General features: G+C 40.5%; 1 protein-coding gene across 7 annotated transcripts in view; it reads left to right on the top strand.

The window, feature by feature from the left end:
- LOC137996837 (scavenger receptor cysteine-rich type 1 protein M130-like) overlaps positions 1-20323 on the top strand; it is a 71009-nt gene extending 50686 nt beyond the window's left edge. For all 7 annotated transcript variants that reach the window (XM_068842440.1, XM_068842442.1, XM_068842441.1 and 4 more), the window contains 7 exons: positions 2906-3232; positions 7840-7863; positions 7975-8289; positions 12529-12552; positions 12664-12981; positions 18178-18492; positions 19165-20323. In XM_068842440.1, coding sequence (XP_068698541.1) covers positions 2906-3232; positions 7840-7863; positions 7975-8289; positions 12529-12552; positions 12664-12981; positions 18178-18492; positions 19165-19472 — 1631 coding nt within the window. In that variant the 3' untranslated portion in view covers positions 19473-20323. The remainder of the gene's footprint in view (positions 1-2905; positions 3233-7839; positions 7864-7974; positions 8290-12528; positions 12553-12663; positions 12982-18177; positions 18493-19164) is intronic.
- Positions 20324-20766: the final 443 nt, after the last annotated feature.

Raw genomic sequence — 20766 nt, 5'->3', positions numbered from 1 at the left:
CAATTTTTGACGCGTCCAGGGGTTATCCAGCCAATCAGATGCAAGAACGTCATCAGTGTTTAGGCGGACGCAGGAGTGTTCGCAACAGAAATTTCCTGAACAGGTTGATGGAAAAAATCTGGCCCCTCAGTCCTGGCTAGCCACGGACGTATTCACTTCGAGCAGGGCGCTTATCTCCTCCTTGCTTAGAGCGCTTACGTTTTTCTTCGTACATCAAAAGGTCATTTCGCCATCCAACAATTTTTGTTACCCAATCTTACAAGGGCGAATCGCGAAAAATTTGTCGCCAAGTGTAGCCACTACTGCTCGTTGGCGACGCGACAATTCAAAAGAATCGCATCACCATCACAAGTAAAAATTCACTCGTGTAGCCGCGGCTTTACTGTCTAAGATTGTCTTCTTCTGTTCTTTGTACCTAATTGCTTTTTTCTCTTTTTGTTTTTACGTATAATAAATCTTATAAAGATTCTTTGACTTGGAACATTAAAGTTTCAATAACAATAAAGCACAAAGAGCGGTTTACAAACATTTTCTTGCATAACTTTTTATGAAAATAAACTTTTCATACACCATCAGAAGTGATTGTTATTCAGTTACAGATTAATTTAAAGTCAAATATACAACTTAACGGACTGGAAACTAACGAATTTGATTGACATTAAACGACAAGAAATACCCTAATAATAGAGATGCACTCCTCTAAGTTAAACCTTACCACTTGTATGGATACAAGCAGTTCATTTAGCACTGATTAAAAAGGACTGTCCTCTTGATTATGACAATGCAGAAGATAATTCATTTCACAGATACATGATATACCATTTGCACAAGCTCATAGCAGCACATTAATTGTTTCCCTGCACTGGCACCAAACATTATTATTTCACCTTGACTTTAATTATGGTGCCCTTGTTGTCAAAGTTGGATCAACACCATGTTTAGGAGACCAATTTGTAGTCTTTGAAAACATTTACAAGTGCTTATTTATTCCAAATTGCACGAGAAAATTCATCTGATTACTTATGAATAATGTACATGAAAAAAATCGAGCGGGTTAAGCAGAAGAAACGCACGCGTATCACGCAATCAGGGAAAAATTGCACCATAAATTGCGCCATTCAAGGAGGAGCGCGCTTGATTTGAAAACGAAAGATTTCATTGGTTCTGACCAAACCCTATTGTTTATTAGCCAATCATAATCCAGAATTTCGATGTGTAATTTTCACTGGTAATTGCACTGTGTTACACTTGAACTGCACTGCTCTCAGCCAATCAGGATCGAGTAATTTTTTCATGTATGTTATTAATACTATTAATACTGTAATAGCCCATTTCCGAGTTGCTACATGCCTCAGCTTCAAAGCGTATTCTTTATGCAAATCAAACTCATTTCCCTTTCAATAGTTGAGCACCAAGACTCACTTCGAAAGCGAGACAAAGAGCAATTCGGAAATGGCCCATTTGCATCGTCCGATATAATTCTTCCTTGATAATAGAGTCATGACTACTCCGAAACGTCGGAATTTTCGTTCGTTTTACAGTTTAACTTGATGTTTGTGATAACCTTCATATAGGGTAAACCAATTTGGTCAAATATTATTGAATCTTAAGATTATCAGCAATCAATTAACTAGAATCTCAATCTGCATTCCACTGTAGTACCTCACATCTTCATAATAGAAACATTCAGTCGCTCTTGTACATTGTAATTGTTCTTAAATATTAAATATTTCCTTTCGTAATCTCTGTCATTGTAAATATATTAATTAACTAATTTATCTTTGCTCCACCCAACTCGATTAGCTTAAAGGCCCACCTTCAACCGACAGGCTTTTCGACCGTTTGTTTTTGTTGTGGAAATTCGTATTTCTTATCGCAGCTATCTAATTGGATGAATCTTGGATTCGGGTGGAATTTTCATAAATGAAAATTGTTCCGAGGCACGCAATGCCTGTCGGTTGAAGGTGGTCCTTTAAGTTTGCTAGATTTGAGTGGACAAACTTTTCATTGTAACCAGTATTGTATGTAATAAAAGTTGTTGGTGTTGTTGTTGTTGCCAGGCAAGTCGGTCAGAATTTTTTTTCTTGCTAAACTCATGGTAATAAAAAAAATGTGATCTGTTTTGCTTTATTCCTCCCTGGGGTTTAGCTCTACTCTCGGCTCAAACTTTTACTTCTAGACAGAATGTTAAAGGCCCACCTTCAACCGACAGGCTTTTCGACCGTCGACCGTCGATCTGATTGGATGAATTTCAGCTTTGGCGAGATTTTCATATATGAAAATTGTTTCACGGCACGCAATGCCTGTTGGGTGAAGGTGGCTCTTTAACACTTGTCGGAGGAACTCAACAACGGGGTAGGGCGAGTGCAAGTGGAATATATCATCGTCAAAGCTGGAGAACTGTTTGTGGGGATGGGTGGGATATGAAAGACGCACAAGTCGATCGTTTGTCAGGAGCTTGGATTCCTCTTCACTCACTCTGCTCCAGTCGATGCTAGTTTGGTCAGGGTTCTAAGTCCTCTATTACGAGTTGAAGGCATCGGGGATTGCGAAATCATCGCTGTGTGGTCACCAGACAACCGATTCCCCCATTTGCGCAATTATTGAAACTCTGCTTCTGATTACAGTGAAAATAAGTAGCTCGGTCTTGCAACTGTTTAACTCGCAGCTGTAAACTTGAGACTAGTCTGGTAACGAAGTGCATTAAAATGTAAGAACATACCTTGAGATATTATAACGGTTTCCAAACTGCGTTCTGAGAAATTCAAGTGATCCGCAGAAGCCCAAAGAAATTGCGTTCTTTCGATTTTTCAGCGACAGTACCAACCACAGCATCAAGGAAGCTCATAAATTATTAACTCGCACTGTTGTCTGCTTCTTAATACTATGAAGTTTACACTTTTAGCTGTTTCAGATGGAAAGCTAAGACTGGTAGGAGGATCTCGAAGAAGCGAAGGACGAGTAGAAATATTTCACAGTGGAGCCTGGGGAACAGTTTGTGATGATGACTGGGATATTAACGATGCTCATGTTGTTTGTCGCGAACTTGGATTCCTCTTTGCTATCTCTGCTCCACAAAGCGCTCATTTCGGGGAAGGTAGCGGTTCCATATGGCTAGACGATGTAAATTGTGCGGGATCCGAGCGCTCTTTAACAGATTGTGGTAACGATGGATGGGGTAACCACAACTGTGGCCACGGTGAAGATGCGTCGGTCGTGTGCTCAGTAGCAAGTAAGTAAAAACCAACAAAGGGACCTTTCTTCATTAGGCCTCTCTGGTTCAGAAGGTGGATACCGGTATCCACTGGATAAAGTATTATCCAGCCGGCTTGAGCAATGCAGAACAGCTGCCTATGAACTAACGGCACAATGAAAAGTCCCGTCTTTTCTTTTAAGCCGCGGCTATATGAGCGATTTTTGCTTGCGATGGTGGTGCATTTTTTTCTAAAAATTGTCGCGTCGCCAGCGCGCGGTAAAAATTACCCGTGCAGTAGCCTGCGAACGCAGACGTATTTCCGGGGGAGAGAAACGACCGCCGGAAATAAGTATGCGTTCGCAGGCTACCCCGTGCAGCCGCCCTCGCACAGGTGATGCGACAGCTGAAAAAATCGCGAGAAAGTGAATGAGTTGAAACTTTGTCACTCGTGTAGCCGCGTTGCAACGTTAACATTTTGCCTGCATTCGTAACAATTTTTGACGCGTCCAGGGGTTATCCAGCCAATCAGATGCAAGAACGTCATCAGTGTTTAGGCGGACGCAGGAGTGTTCGCAACAGAAATTTCCTGAACAGGTTGATGGAAAAAATCTGGCCCCTCAGTCCTGGCTAGCCACGGACGTATTCACTTCGAGCAGGGCGCTTATCTCCTCCTTGCTTAGAGCGCTTACGTTTTTCTTCGTACATCAAAAGGTCATTTCGCCATCCAACAATTTTTGTTACCCAATCTTACAAGGGCGAATCGCGAAAAATTTGTCGCCAAGTGTAGCCACTACTGCTCGTTGGCGACGCGACAATTCAAAAGAATCGCATCACCATCACAAGTAAAAATTCACTCGTGTAGCCGCGGCTTTACTGTCTAAGATTGTCTTCTTCTGTTCTTTGTACCTAATTGCTTTTTTCTCTTTTTGTTTTTACGTATAATAAATCTTATAAAGATTCTTTGACTTGGAACATTAAAGTTTCAATAACAATAAAGCACAAAGAGCGGTTTACAAACATTTTCTTGCATAACTTTTTATGAAAATAAACTTTTCATACACCATCAGAAGTGATTGTTATTCAGTTACAGATTAATTTAAAGTCAAATATACAACTTAACGGACTGGAAACTAACGAATTTGATTGACATTAAACGACAAGAAATACCCTAATAATAGAGATGCACTCCTCTAAGTTAAACCTTACCACTTGTATGGATACAAGCAGTTCATTTAGCACTGATTAAAAAGGACTGTCCTCTTGATTATGACAATGCAGAAGATAATTCATTTCACAGATACATGATATACCATTTGCACAAGCTCATAGCAGCACATTAATTGTTTCCCTGCACTGGCACCAAACATTATTATTTCACCTTGACTTTAATTATGGTGCCCTTGTTGTCAAAGTTGGATCAACACCATGTTTAGGAGACCCAGGATTTGTTTTTATGTCATTACCGGTACAGTTGAAGAATAACACATGTCAATTACCCATTCATGTGTTCATCATTCTTGTGCACACTAGTGGGCCCCTTAGATATCTTTATCAGTCGATGTTTATTGAAATTTAAACCTTTCCGTCTTCTTGTATAGACCTCTTTCATAATGGCGGCCAAGCCTTTCTAGCCTCTCGACGACGACCAAATTTCATCAGAACATTTGTTTCAGAATAAGGGCAGTAGGCCTAATGAACATAACTACAAAAGAATGTCAAGGAGATCGCCATTTATGAAAGTGGTCTATGTGTGCTAAGGCAATTAAAAGGTTTTTGTGTAATTTGCATAAAAAGGCAGCTGCCTTTTCCTCAGTTCTTGTACACACCTCACACCTTATTCGCCTGGTTATATTTAGACTTCTCAGCCTCTATTTGATGTAAGGATAAAGTTTTGACGACAATGGAATGTTCTTAAGAATCGCTTTCCAGACAACACTCTTCGTTTTCTGCTCTTCTCTGGGTTCACAATCACGTCGTCTAGTTGACGCATTGCTTTCACATGAGCATACACAGTCAAAACTACTATAATACAAAAATGTAGCAAAACGAGATCCGTCTTCCTTTCTCTATTTTAACTGGAATTCACTGGAATAATGTCTTGATTTACATGACTGCAAAATGCATTGTCGTCAGTGCATCGTATTTTAATCAGGGCCGTAGCAAGCCCGGAAAAACTGGGGGGCACCAAGATTTCAAGTAACTTGTGTTTTGAAATCTAAGGGTTATGAGTTTTGGGGACACATGTAGGGAGAAGGGGGCATGGGGTGATTCTCCCCTCCCCCCCCCCCCCCCCTTAATGTAAATATTTGAATACGGAACACCAGAAAGTGCATTTCCCAGCATTTGGTACCTTTAAATTTCACCTTTTTGATATATGAAAACTCTTTATAACTTAAACAAAAGCACAGTACGTACATTTCAATGATCCAAGGAACTTAGTAAAGTAATTATGCGTGATCACAAAATGTGAATATTATTATTTTATGGATTCCTTATTGGAACTACACTATCCCTGTTATTCCCAATAAAGATCTATTGTGGGTTACAAAAAAATCATCGACCGTCTTGCTCAACAGAAACATAACAGTCAATTCATTAGTACTTCCTGTGTGCCTCAGAAAACCAATGAATATTGAAAAAATTACAAAAGAAAGTAAGGACTTTGCCTGAATCTTGAAACCAGCAAGTGTTTCACCTGTAAGAGTCATTATAGTAAATACCAGGAGCCCATTACCTGCACTAGACGGTCTGAGTTGCCTCAGAGGCAATTCCTTGAAAACTTCTGAAACAAGTGCTTGCGCCGCTGGTTGTCCCCCACGGACAAACTTGCGACCCCCACCATGTTCATACCATCTGTGAGGTCCTTTTGAACGCGCAGAAGTATGAGGTGGTTAAGTCTGGCCTGTCCCGTGGTTGAACGTAGGTAGGTCGGTCTTGACCCGCTTTAAGTTAGAGAACGAGTACTCGCTGATCAAGAGTGCAAATCTCACACAGTAGGAGTTTGCGATCACTTCCGAGTGACTTAAAAGAGTCCAGCAGATCAGCCATGTCGAATCGGGAGGTGTCGTATCCCATTACCTGCACTTTCACTTTAGTGCACCCATGGGTGCTGATCAAACCACTTCGATTGGAAAGACCTCTTCCTGTTGCCGTAGGTCTTGGAAGGTTTTGATAAATTTCTTGGCTTATTTGGTCTATCTCCAAGTAGATGTAACTGGGGAACAACTGCTTCAACAGAGTAAGCAGCGGCAGAATCCTTGCCGCTCTCAGAACTCCTCTCTGGCATTTGCGCAGCGCACGACATTTGGGTGCAGGGATGGCGCAGTAAGTTTGTTGGTTCTCTACTCTGCACCGAGAGGTTTTTCACCGGGTACCCCGGGTTTCCCCCCTCCTCAAAAACAAATTTGACTTGATTTGCGTTAATTGTTAATTTCAGTTGACAGTGTCCCAATTTAGTGCCCGAGCGCTAGAACGACTAGACACTTTCCTTTACTTTCTCATCCTCAACGTTCGCCTTATTCTCCTGGGGCCTTACTCAGGATAAGAGCCACTTCTGCTCGGGCTTTGGAGATTTTGACAGGACATCGCTGCCTTTATATCATGTTCCAAAGAACAAACATTAAGAAAGAATCCATTTGCAATAAAGAAGAGATTGAGCCACCTAGACATTTGACGCTTTTTTTTATTATTTGTCACATTTCTCGTTTGCGTTAATTTTCTGACTGTTTTTCTCTAGTTTTGTATCACCGAATGAGATATGAAATATGAACTGGGGAAATGGGTACTGTAATTATTTAAGTTTATCATGAATGATTATTTCCAGAATTGTTGACATTTTGTTATTCAGTGTTTCAAACCTGAGCTATGAAGCCACTGACGTTGGGAGCTGGTCATTTGTGGGTTCTAATGTTCCCGTGAGGAAACCCACAAATGACCAGCTCCCAACGTCAGTGGCTTCATAGCTCAGTTGGTTAGAGCTTCGCACCGGTATCGCGAGGTCACGGGTTCAAACCCCGTTGAAGTCCTGAATTTTTGAGGCTTCTCTACGCAGTAGGCAATTTTCACGATGGCGTCATTTGACTACAACTATCACAATTCAGTTTGTTTTTCTTTTCATATTTAAATTTCGTATTCCCAGTGGGGTAAAAATAACAATAGCTCTAATTAACATGAGACAAGCGAAACCTGAAGGATTCTGGTACTTGTAGTCAAATGGCGTCATCATGCAAATGTCCTATTGCAAAAGTTGCGTTCTTAACTGCGAGGATTATAGCTTGATTTCATATCCGCAGTTCATATATGATCCATTTCATATATCATTTCATCATTGATCTTATAAGTGCCCACAAAAGACAAGAACTCTGGTATCGAGAACAAAAAAGTCACCGCCTCCGCAAATACGACGAAAGTGAGCTTTGCTCATGCGGCCTAAGGCCTGGGCACGAGCGGTAAAATTCTGTTTACAAGTTACTGTTTTACTCGCAGATGTAAACTTTGAGACTAGTCTGGTAAAGAAGTGCATTAAAATGTAAAACGTACCTTGAAATATTGAAGTATTAAGTTTAATTACTTACGGAGAAATTGAACCACAGAAACCCTAAAAATTATTCTCTTGTTTGTTTGGTTTTTTTTTTTCTTTTCAGTGACAGTAACAACTACAGCATCAAGTAAGCTCGTCAATTATTAACACGCACTTCCTGTTGTTTGTTTTGTTATACACTAATGCTTGTTAATAAAATGAAATTTACACTTTTAGTTTGTTACTGTTTTACTCACAGATAAAGCGCTAAGACTTGTTGGAGGAAATCGAAGTGAAGGACGAGTGGAGGTATATCATAATGGAGCCTGGGGAACAGTTTGTGATGATCACTGGGATATAAACGATGCTCATGTTGTTTGTCGCGAACTTGGATTCCTCTTTGCTATCTCTGCTCCACATAGCGCTCGTTTTGGGCAAGGTAGCGGTTCCATATGGCTAGATGATGTAAACTGTACCGGATCCGAGAGCTCTTTAACAGAATGCGGGAACAGGGGATGGGGTAACAACAACTGTGGCCACGGTGAAGATGCGTCAGTTTTGTGCTCGGAAGCAAGTAAGTAAAAAAACCAGCAAATGCACCTTTTTTTATCAGGCCTCACTTGTTCAGAAGGTGGATAAATCATTATTTAGTCGGTGTGCGCACCAAGGAACCGCTGTGTAGGAACTAACCACACATTGGAAACTTGTAAAGCTCTTTTAGCCTTGTTCTGGGTGTTTCCGCTAGATGCTTACGTTCCTTCATTTCTTTTACTGTCTAGTATCGTTTTTTTTCTGTTCTTTGCATCTAACTGCTCAGTTTTCCTTCTTCTTTTTTTTATATCATGAAAATCTTGTAAGAGAATGTTCAGTTAAAGGAAAGTATAATGTTAGAACCTTGTAAATCTTCGGATATTCGAAAGCAACAGCAACAACAACGTGAAATTATTGACGCTAAGGTCTGTTGTTTGATGTCAGCACACGGTGGTGAACATGCCGCTTGCAGATGACGTTTAAATGTGGTAAAAACAAAGAGTGGGTCGCCTCGTTTGCCAGTAATGTTCTTTCCACATTTTGACGTCTGTGACCTATTCCTGAACGGACCCTCTGCAACTTAACATGTTTCTTTTATATAATGAAGTATTAAAAGTATTTGATGATGACGTCAGCTATGGGTCTGTCGTCTAATAAATAGATCATGGGTGAGAACCAATTAAAATGCCAGCATTATTGAGCTTATTATGAGAAACGTATTATGCATTGGTAATTGACCAACCAGAAATGCAATATTCTGTTGAGTTTATAATAATAGCGGAGTTCCGCGCGCGCGCGGAGCACCATAGATAAGAAAATATGGTAACCCATCGATGCGAGAAAATTTGGTTTTATAGCCATGACGTCATAAACGTCCGTACGTACGTACGTACGTCCGCCCCTCCATGTATGCCAATGTGACCAGTATCACGTAACCATATCACGGGCTCAAGTTTAGAGCTCATCGAGGAGGCAATACTCCATTTGACACTCTAGCAGCACTCGAGCTAGTTTACAGCATACATCTTCGATATTGGACATCAATGTTATGTTCAATTGACACCTGTAAAAACAAGGTACGTGTATCCGCTGAATGATCTCGTTTTCAGAGATAAAGAGGAATAAATAAAGTACATCAATAAAACTCCTTGTTTGACCTTGAACCGACAAAGACGATCTGTCACATCACGAGGTTTTGTACGTCTGTGATTTCTAAGTTTAGCGTGATTCCTATTCGCTGGCTTTTGACAGTCCACTCTGAAATGGATTCTTTCCTTTTCCGTTCGCTTGCTGAGGATTTGCTTGTTTTCTTTTAAAACTCTTGCGATTCAAGAAAAATTATTTGCCTAACTGATGAATTCGACAGTAAATTCCGCTGGAAAAACAGATATCACACTCATCCCTTCGTTATTCGTGCAATCAGTCGGTTTTTCAGGTGAAATTAACCGTAGTTAGGCAGCGAAGAAAATGACATAATTAAGCAATATCCGGGAAAACCAAAAGGCGGACAATTCCAAAGCCTTTTACTTTCACTAATGCTACAGCCAGTATGAATAAACAAGCCGGGAGCTCCGCTTTTAGGCTTGGCTAAATCTATATATTAGAGGTCAATTAAAGCCAGGTATTGGCATTTTTTTTGATCGATTATGTTTATGGTTTTGATTGACTAAAATCAGACCACAACATCAATTCTTATTATTTTTTACTATTACCAGTCATCATAGTGAAGGAACAATCAGGAAAGGATAATAAACAATCAGTTGTCATTCTCTATTCCTGGGTAAACAGTTTCGGTTCCTTTGCCGCCCTCTGAAAAAAACCAAACTTGGAGTTTTCTGACTATTCCCAACATTGTGATATTACGGCGCTTTAAGAAAAATAATCCCTTAATTTGGCCCTATTCCCATGAAAATTATTCGGAATCTACCATTAGTTCTGCGTCATGCTGCGTGGTTATTTCAAGGATAACACTCAATTGGTCAGCCACAGTGAGAGTGAACCAGTCGGTCGTAAAAACAAAGGCGTAATTTCACTGATGAATACATTTCAAGCAATTATCAGGCCACATGGATCAATTCCCATCCCATTTTCTAAGATATGCTTACAAAGTCAACCTGAAAACGAACCAAGCTGGTCTTTATCAAAAAATGGTTTTTCTTGCTCAGCTCATTTTCATTTTTACAAAACTGGGATGTCTTTGGCTTTATACCATTGGGTGTACTCTACTGAGTCTATTGTGGCCTAAAGGCCAGTGCAAACGCTCGCAACAACACGCAACATTATTGGGCCCAACAATGTTGTCTCTTGTTGCGCGATGTTAGCAGATGTGTGCAAACGCTCGCAACAAGTCACAACATGTTGGGTCTTTAGATGAGAATACAAAGGACTCTGGGACGTTTTCCATCTCCGACGACATGTTGATTTCTTGTTCGCGTGTATTTGTGTCGATACGTGGCATGTAGTGCGCGTGCGCCGGCGCAACATTGTTGGATGTGCTGTGCAAACGAACGCAACATTGTTGGACCACGCTTCGATGACTGCGAAACAATAGAAATGTTGGCACTTGTTGGCTCTGAAGTTTGACCAATTTCAAACTTCCAACAACACACCACATGGTGTGCAAATGCTCGCAACATGTTGGGCCCAACAATGTTGCGATCGTTTGCACGGGCCTTAAAACTTTTACTTTCAGACAGAATGTTGAGGTGATTCATCAGAAAAGAAAAAAGTTGTCGAACTATTTTCTTGAAACTTCCCTGAATGTTCCCTACTAATTCCTGTTTTGAAAACTACATTCAAAAATGCATTAAATAATTCATGAGCCTAACAGCCTATCAAAACATTGATAAAACGTCACCTGTATTAGCTTTATATCCTAATAAAACACTCCTCGTTAGTATTCTTTATTTAAAGAATTCTAATAAGGCATAGCTTGTTTCTCTTGTATGCTAATATTCATCTCTCACAACTTGAACCATTGTTTTGAGTCCAGAGGGACACGCTCTTTGTGGAATGTTTTTGAAGCCGTTCAAAAAACGAGCAGCACGTATTTTATCGGGTCTAAAAACACTGCTGCTCGTTTTCTAAACATTACATAAAAAAAGATATGTGGCCGTGCTTGCTTGCTTGAGATATAATTGGCCAATCTTACCCCCATTGGTGCCTGTACTGATACTAATCACGCGCGTTATTTCATCGGCTGAGAGTACATTTTGCGGTTTTTAAAGTAACATTTGAAAAACACCTGATAGGTAGACAGTCTGGAGCTTATGGAACACTGTCTTATATAGTTTATGGAAAAACCACTCAACTTAAAACGACGTCGACTCAAAACGTTTCTCCAGTCGTTGTTTTCAAGATCATAATTTGCATCCCTGGGTAAGGGGCTTTGTGTACGTTTTTAGCTATACCTTTTTTTCCTTCTGATAATTTTTTTTTTAATTTTTTTGTTTTAAAGGGGATAATTTGTACACTTAAATTATGGAATAAAAAATATAAGTCACCGTGCTCGTTTAAGAGTAAAACACCATCAAACCTGTCTATCTCTATTATCGTAGTTTGAAACAACAACATTCGCCATGTTAATGCGCGCGCTTATTCGCAAAAAAATTATGGTCATTCACAACTTCTCACACGTGTTTTGAGAACTGTTTCAGCGTGTATGATAGACTTACGCCGTATTTACAATGTTACAAATTTGATCAATTTATAAATATTGACACACCATATGCGCAGTACAGGATGCGCAGTCCAATACTGAGGACTCACCTTAAGACTAGTTGGAGGAACTCAACAACACCGGAAGAGCGAGTGGAAGTATATCATCGTCAAAGCTGAAGAACTGTTTGTGGGGGGATAGGTGGGATATGAAGGACGCGCAAATCGTTTGTCGGAAGCTTGGATTTCTTTTCACTTACTCTGTTCCAATCAGTGCTAGTTTTGGTCTAGGTAGTGGCCCCGTTTTGCAAAGGAATGTTCAGTTCAAGGGTCCTTCTATTAGACGTTGCAGGCATCGGGGATTGCGTAATCATCCCTGTGGTCACCAGACAGTCTTTCCCTTCTATTTGCGCAATTTTCACTAACTCTGCTTCTAATTAAAGTGAAAATAAGATGTGGTTTCCAACTGTTTTACTCGCAGTTGTAAACTTGAGACTAGTCTAGTAAGGAAGTGCTTTCAAATGTAAAACGTACGTTGAGATATTAAGGTGTTAAGTTTTCAAACCACCTACGGAGAAGTTGATACACGGAAACCCTAAGAAATTGTGTTCTTTTGATTTTTCAGCGACAGTACCAAATACAGAATCAAGTAAGTTCATAAGCTACTAAGTCGCTCATTTGTTTAAAAGTTTTGTTGTACTCTGATGCTTCTAAATGCAATGAAATTTACACTTTTAGTCTGTTATTGTTTTACTCACAGACGGAGCGCTAAGACTGGTTGGAGGAACTAGAAGAGGTGAAGGGCGAGTGGAAATATATCACAATGGAGCCTGGGGAACAGTTTGTGATGATGACTGGGATATCAGAGATGCTAAGGTTGTTTGTCGCAAACTTGGATTCGTCTCTGCCATCTCCGCTCTAAACTCAGCTCATTTTGGGCGAGGTAGCGGTTCGATATGGCTAGACAATGTAAACTGTACCGGATCCGAGCGCTCTTTAACAGATTGTGGGAACAATGGATGGAGTAGCCACAACTGTGGTCACCATGAAGATGCGTCAGTCGTGTGCCCAGAAGCAAGTAAGTAAAAACCCAACAAATGTACCTTTTTGATGCGTCAGTCGTGTGCTCAGCATCATGTAAGTACAAACCATTAACAGCGATTCACTTCTACTTTCGTTCCGACGGTTCTGTTGCTTAAGTTCGATTGCTAAAACTTCGGTCATAGATAGTTGTAACAGTTCGCTAGAACAGCACTTAAATCGCATCAAACCTATTGATAACGTACCCCTCCCCTCCCTCCCTCCCTCCCTCCCATCAATGTTGCGTTTACCAGTTGGTAAACATCAATCAACATTGAAGGGGGAGAAGGGGTAATGGACCGTCTGTGTTACAACATTTGTGACTGAGAGTGTCGGCTCATTGCTTCGTTTCCAATCAGAATCAATCCGCTTAGCAAATGGTGGAGCTTCATATGGCCGTGTTGAACTTTTCTATAATGGAAGCTGGGGATCAGTTTGTGATGATGATTGGGATCTCAATGATGCCAACGTGGTTTGTCGCGAGTTGGGATTCTCTCGTGTATCCGCTGTTCCTTACTATGCAAGGTACGGCCAAGGGACCGGTAATATCTGGATGGATAATGTCTATCGTGATGGAGAAGAGTTTTCATTGTTTCAATGTACGCACAACGGTTGGGGAATTCACGACTGTATCCATGTTGAAGATGCAAGTGCTAGTGTGGTTTGTGTCTAAGACATTGAGATACATTTGCCGGCCAGGCGTCAAACTCACTAAATCCGCTACACAGGAATCTGGATTTGTCTTTTTTTACCTCTAAATATAGCTAGTAGCATGCTGTTAGTTAAGGTATTAAACCATGCTGTTTTAGTTAAAACATTACTCTCGATAGTACGTGTTAAGAGGAGTTCCAAAACGTTTCTGGCCGGACACACCTCTTTGTGACAGATAGATTACTTCCAAGTTACGTCTAATTCCACTTTCAACTACAACCAGAAACCCGTAAGGGTTGAATCGTGTAACGGCCCCTTGTGTACTGGGAAACAAGCTTCTGAATATTCCAATTTGCTAAGTACCATATTTGGAACAACAAGAGCGAGGGGTTTCCAAATATGGTACTTAGCACTGAAACGTTCAACCAATCAGTTCGCACTGAATATTCGGAAGCTCTGAACGCGCGTTACACGTTTCAACCCTTATGGGTTTCTGCTACAACCGCACAAAGTTCTCACCACTGTCCCTCCTTTCCCTTCCCTCCGCCCTCCCGTCTTTTCCCAAAGAACTCCAAAAACCACATCTACCAAAAACTAGTGAGTTTCGACCCATGGCAGAGGTGTCTCGAAGTCTTCAGCCCAGCGAACACTAAAGGGAAGAGACCTCTGCTGGCAGGCAACGTGTGACGCTACGTGACAAATGGCAATTCCCCCCCCCCCCCCCCTGTTTGTGACGTTACGTTCCTATTACCGCTCTCGGCCGTTTTATGCTCAACGTCATCAGTACCCGAGACTTACTTGCGGGCCTTTGGTGTAAAAACGTCATCGTTACCCATTTATTTCGTGCGCGCTTTTTTCAGGTAAATCGAGATTTTGTCTGGTATACAAAAACTATATACGTAATATGATACCACTTTACGCTCGGACTACAATGATGCCTCTTCCGGATTTTGCCGGAGGCAACCACGCGCTTGCTGTGGGAGAAGGGCTGTGCTGCTCCCAACTTGCTATGTGGAGATGCCACTAATAGGGGTGCCAAAAAACACCCGCCTGGTAAATCGTCTATGTCTTGCTAACGAGGCCTAACAAGGCCAAAACAGATGTCCATGCTAAATGGTTAAAAGGTTGCTTACACCAAGTTTGGTGTTATGGTATATTAACCCTCTTTTTATGCCGTTACTATTGCTACTACTTCTATTCAACTACCACCACTACTGTCCGCTACCAGTGCCACTACGACTATTTCAACTACTGTTACTACTTTACTACACAATTGGGAGCAGGTCAATTTGTTGGCTTCATGTGTTCCCGTGAAGAGCTTGATGAGTGAAATAAATTTATGCATTTGAAGTGCGGGTTATGGACGAAGGAAAAAAGGTGATCCTTGCCCTCAACCGTTAAGTATAGAGTGTTTTCACGTGACGTCACGGCGGCCATGTTGGTGTTCCAAAACAAAGAAATGGCGGCCATGATGGTGTACCAAACTAACCCCACGAGAATTGAACTCCATTTTTATGCAAATACTTTCTTTTGTTTCAGTAATCCAATATGGCTGCTGGTCACGTGAATGAAAACGCTCCGTAGTGTAAATAGTACATATAAAACGTCATTCATCATGACAAATTGACTCGCTCCCAATTGTTTTGCTTCACATCTCAGCTGGTAGAGCATTGCACCGGTATCGCAGAGGTCATTGGTTCGAATCCTGTTGGAGCCATCTGAATTTTTAAGATGTCTATTAGAGGCAATTGTTTAACATTGTCCAGATAGGTGTGAGGATTACTTCTTTTCTTCGTCTCATCCCCATTTTTGCGGGATACTACGTTTATTAATTGCAAAGTATATAGTACATACAAAACACCATTCGTCATTACATCTAATCAGAGAGGACGAAAAGCCAACCAATTGCGAGAACATTTCTTTTTAAATTTGTCAAGGAAACCCTTCTCAAAAGAAAAGTTTCCTTTTTATGAACACTGTTTGTTGGGGGCAGCTATTCTTAGAGTTATTTTCATAGACTTATGTCCTAGAGTTAGAATTAAGTTTCCATAATCCTCAGCCAACATTCATAAAAGCTAACCTTAGGCCTAAGGTTAGCTTTTATGCATGCTTAGGATACTTTGTGTATTTCTGAATTCAGGATTGAGACCTTACAAAATCTTGGATTCAGGATTTTGGAAACTTAACTTTAACTCTAATGTCATAACTCTATGAAAATAACTCTATTGCTAGTCAACCTCCAGTTTGTTCGTTTGTTTTATACACACTGTTTGTGTTTGTGTTACCATTCTTACATCATGTCCGGGCCAAGCTCTCGCAGTGGACTTTTCACATTCACATGTCTTGTAAATAGATAAACCATTGATTGTACAGCGTTAAGGGAATTCACAATCTTGAAAAGATAATAACAAGAAAAAGATGCCGGGAAAAAAGAGTTAGGTAGACAAAACTTAACAGCAAACTTCAACGGAAGTTGAACCGGGTGTCGGACCGGGTAAAGGGAGATTAAGCATGGCGTTTACATGAAACGGCAAAGGCGAAAGGGTGGTGGCGCTGGTGCTTGTCATGAAAGCATTAAAATTACGTTATTCTAACTCGTCTCTCTCTTTTGAAAAGTTACGTGAAACCTGCAGCTAACGCACAAGAAGTAATAATAATGATGATGATGATAATAATAATAATAATAATAATAAATAATAATAATAATAATAATAATAATAATGATGATAATAATAACAACAACAACTTTATTTTAAGTGTCAATGGATTTAGCACAAGAGCACTAATTGGGCCGCACACTAACGGAATTAACTCTAATCAAATCAAATCAAAGTTTCTTCCATTTTTGGCAAAACGCGAATTTCAGTCCAACGTTTGCCGTTTGCCGTAAACGTGATGCTTAATCTCTTGTTCCCAATGATCCTTCGTGATTCGGAACTTACAATATTTTCCTATTTCAAATAAAGACGGCGGACAGTACGAACTACTTTTCTCTCAAAAATCAGTGCAAAATTCTTGAGTGGATAGCTAACACAGAAATACCCTGATGTTTCGATATTGAAATAGTAACATTTTACAAGGACTCGAAAAGTGGAGAAGCATCTAAAATGTCGAAATCCTCAGCTTCAGGAGAGAATTTACACAAACGTGGTAGCAACAGCCTTGACAATGAAACTGAACGCGAAGTCAGTGGTAATAGCCAAGAGCAAAAAGATTTTATTTCTTCACAAAGGTCAATCAATGCACCCAAAAAACGACGGTCAACATTGAAAGCACTTCAGCGACGGTATTTGTGACGGTATTCGGGTGTGAACTTGAAAAACTAATGGCAACATTCTTCAATGTTTTCCAAATATAAAAAGGCGAAGAGTATGAGACAAGTTCGGAAATTTCGATTAAAGATGTCCAATAAAATAATTCCATGAATTTGCAAACCACAGGACAGAGGACATGAAGAAACCCCGAAGAGCCCTTTTTTCTTTCTGGCACCAAAGCACAAAAGGAAATCCGACGACAACCGTTAACATCTGGTACAAGGCTATGTCGCCGGTATAATCTTTTCTCACGCTGAATCCGTTTTAACCTAGGTTAATTTGGTGATCCTCATTTTACCTAGGTTAAATACGCATTTAGATAAATTGAAGAAACTTTTTTTGGAGCCTAAATTAAGCTTAGAGACAAAGTAGGGTCCGGTTAGGATTAGTTTGCATTGGATATCCATTGATTTATTATACAAAAGTAAATGATGAAAAGAACTGTGTTGGGTTAAGCATGTTCGCCGGTGTAGTGTAGTGGTGAAGACACAATACAATACAATACCAAAATTAAGTAAAGTACAATCGTCCGGGTTAGTGTTGTCCCAAGAAGGACTAAATAAAGATGTTTCCCTTGCTGTTTTCCAGTTCTGAGGAACCTTTCCCGTAGTGAACGAAAAGTTAATCAGACTTAACTATCAGAGGGTAATGTGAAGTGCTAGTTTTCTTCCCATATGAACCATGTGATCGTTAGCCCTACTAATGGTAATGGGCTCACCCAAGGACAGAGAAAAACTCTGACTTGTGTGGGCCCATTTCCAATAGTAGGGCTAACGCTCACATGGTTCATTTGGGAAGAAAACTAGTACTTCACATTACCCTCTAATAGTTAAGTCTGCTGAAATTTAAGTGCTACGCGGCCAACGTTGGCAAAAACGTAACCCTTCCTTTGAAAAGTTAATCAGTCTAGCTACGATGGGCGCGATTGCAGAAGCGGCGCAAAACGAGCACTGATCCTATCAATACCCGAGGCTTTGTTAGGGCTGATCGATCTTCTCAGTGTTCTGGGAATGCTAATAACCTCTGTACTGGTTGTTACCGGAATAGAGAATACTATGCTGATAAGGGTCCTTACGAGTTAGGCTAGTTTGGATAGTTCAGTTGGTGTATATGATAAAGAAAAGCAATCGTGGAAAAATAAGAATTAAAGTACTCCGCAATCTCTAAAGCATTATCTAAGTCATGACTACCAATTTTCACTTTATTAATTCTGCTGTTGTGTTTTTAAGACCCACTGAGACTAGTAGGAGGAACTAGGAGGAGAGAAGGACGAGTGGAAATACATTACAATGGAGCCTGGGGAACAGTTTGTGATGATGGCTGGGATATAAACGATGCTAATGTTGTTTGTCGAGAACTTGGATTCCTCTCTGCTATCTCTGCTCCACAAAGCGCTCATTTCGGGCAAGGTAGTGGTTCCATATGGCTAGACGATGTAAATTGTGCGGGATCCGAGCGCTCTTTAACAGATTGCGGGAACCGTGGGTGGGGTAGTCACAACTGTGGCCACGGTGAAGATGCGTCAGTCGTGTGCTCAGAAGCAAGTAAGTAAAAACCAACAAAGGAACCTTCCTTTATAAGGCCTCAATTTTTCAGGTCCACATCAGCCAATGGCTGCCAGTCTTTTAACCTGCGCGACCAAGTAAAGTGTGTATGTATGTATGTGATTTTGTTGAATTTCTCTGTGCAACTACATTTACAAGTTGGGGAGTTTTTTTGAGGTTGCCTCGTTAATCAAGGGGATCTCGGAAACAAAAATGACAGGAGTTTCAGTCTCTCATTCTTCTGAGTCTTTTCCTTAAATTCATTTTTAAATTTATTGCAAAGTAAGAAATCAGTTTGTAAGCTAGCTATAAATTGCAAATTTCAGTGTCATATTTACGATTTCTCGAGCTGGGAAGCCGACATATTATTGGGCTGTCAGAAGGTCACATATACTACGAGACATTTGCAAAATAAGGATCACCGCGCGCTTCCACGACTGGTTAGGCAATGGTGTCTTGGTCAGCGGTTGATTCGAAGTGTGCTACTCCCCCACCCCCCTTGATCCCTCAGCTAACGTAGTTTGATGCACACTATATAGAGAATGTATGCAACGACAGCGACAAAGTCAACGAAAACGTCGCTCCAAAGTATAACTTAAACATAACAACACAGCAATGTTTATGACCTAAAACTGTCCATGTTTTATTGTTCATTGCTTCCTTTCCAATAAGAATCAATCCGCTTAGCAAATGGTGGAGCTTCATATGGCCGTGTTGAACTTTTCTATAATGGAAGCTGGGGATCAGTTTGTGATGATGACTGGGATCTCAATGATGCCAACGTGGTTTGTCGCGAGTTGGGATTTTCTCGTGCATCCGCTGCTCCTCACGATGCAAGATACGGCCAAGGGACCGGTAATATCTGGATGGATGATGTCTATTGTTATGGAGAAGAGTTTTCATTGTTTCAATGTACGCACAATGGTTGGGGAATTCACAACTGTGCCCATGATGAAGATGCAAATGTGGTTTGTGTCTAAGACATTGAGATAAATTTGCTACCCAGGGTTCAAACCCGATGTACCCGCTACGCAAGAATCTGGATTTGTCTTGTTTTAGCTCTAAATAGAGCTTGTAGCTTGCTGTTAGTAGGCGGTATTAAACCGTGTTGTTTTAGTTGAAACATTACTCTCAATAGTACGTGTTAAGTGGAGTTCCTTTGAGCTACAATCGTAACCAAAACGTTTCTCGCCGGACACATCCCTTCGTTAGCGGTTGGGTTGGAATTAGACGAAGCTAATTCCACTCTCAACTACAACCTTACAAAGTTCTCACAACCTTCCCACCTGGCAAAAACGATCTTTTTTTTTGCCTTTTTTTTTAGTATCTGTCCTCGGTTCGAGGAAGGGGAAAGGGTGTGGAGGATTTTCTTTGAATGATGACAGAGTGACCCGTATGTTTTGGCTAAGATTGTAGCTCAGCAGTTAAGTGCACTTTCTCTTTTGATAGGGAATTTACTTTGAATTTTATTAGTCCCAAGACTGATACTTGAAGAACGTCAGCATCCGTTGAAAGCCAGTTCAAATGGAATACTTATTTCTATACTAACGAACACTAATTTCCACAAGCCTAGCTTTTAATAAGACAATGAAGTAATTTAGAAACAGGCAAAGAGACAGCATTGCCCTTTTTTGATTTTCGTGCCAGTATTTTCTCTGTTTCATATTGTCTGAAGTAAAGAGGTTTTTGCATAACACCTGAGAAACTAAGAGTCCATGGACTCCTGGAGAAACTTGATATTATGTTAGTTTATATCCAACTTAGTCAGAGTTGACACTACAGCTGCAAGGGATGAAGTTTGTTAGTCTTGAATAAAGTGATGAATAACCACTGATGTTGCAAGGTTTAATTAACGTCATTTAGATGTCCTTGATCTGGATTAGATAATCGCAGATATAGGATTAAATCATGATGATGACTGAATGGTTAGTTAGAAACAGGAACTGTTAAGGACGGTGCCTACTATTGTTATTGCACATACCCCCTACGCATCTCGAGATACTCGGATTTCCTATGGGTGGTGCTTATTAATGCAGGAATATTTTTGCACGGTTCGAAACTATGCGGAGAAAGCAAAACTTAGCAAATGCTCTTGGTATCCAAAATGAAAATTGGTGATAACCATGCATTTTTTAGAGATAATTAGGCTTCAATTTGGGAAAGAACGCGATAATTATCTTCGAAAAATGCGTGGCTACTCCCAATTCTCTTTTTGGATTTCAATAACACTTGTTAAGATCTGCCTTTCCCGCATATTCAGCAAACCGCGTAAAA

The sequence above is a fragment of the Montipora foliosa genome, chromosome 3 (assembly GCF_036669935.1).
Source record: "Montipora foliosa isolate CH-2021 chromosome 3, ASM3666993v2, whole genome shotgun sequence".
Taxonomy (NCBI): Eukaryota; Metazoa; Cnidaria; class Anthozoa; order Scleractinia; family Acroporidae; genus Montipora; species Montipora foliosa.
This window is presented reverse-complemented; position numbering and strand designations above follow the sequence as displayed.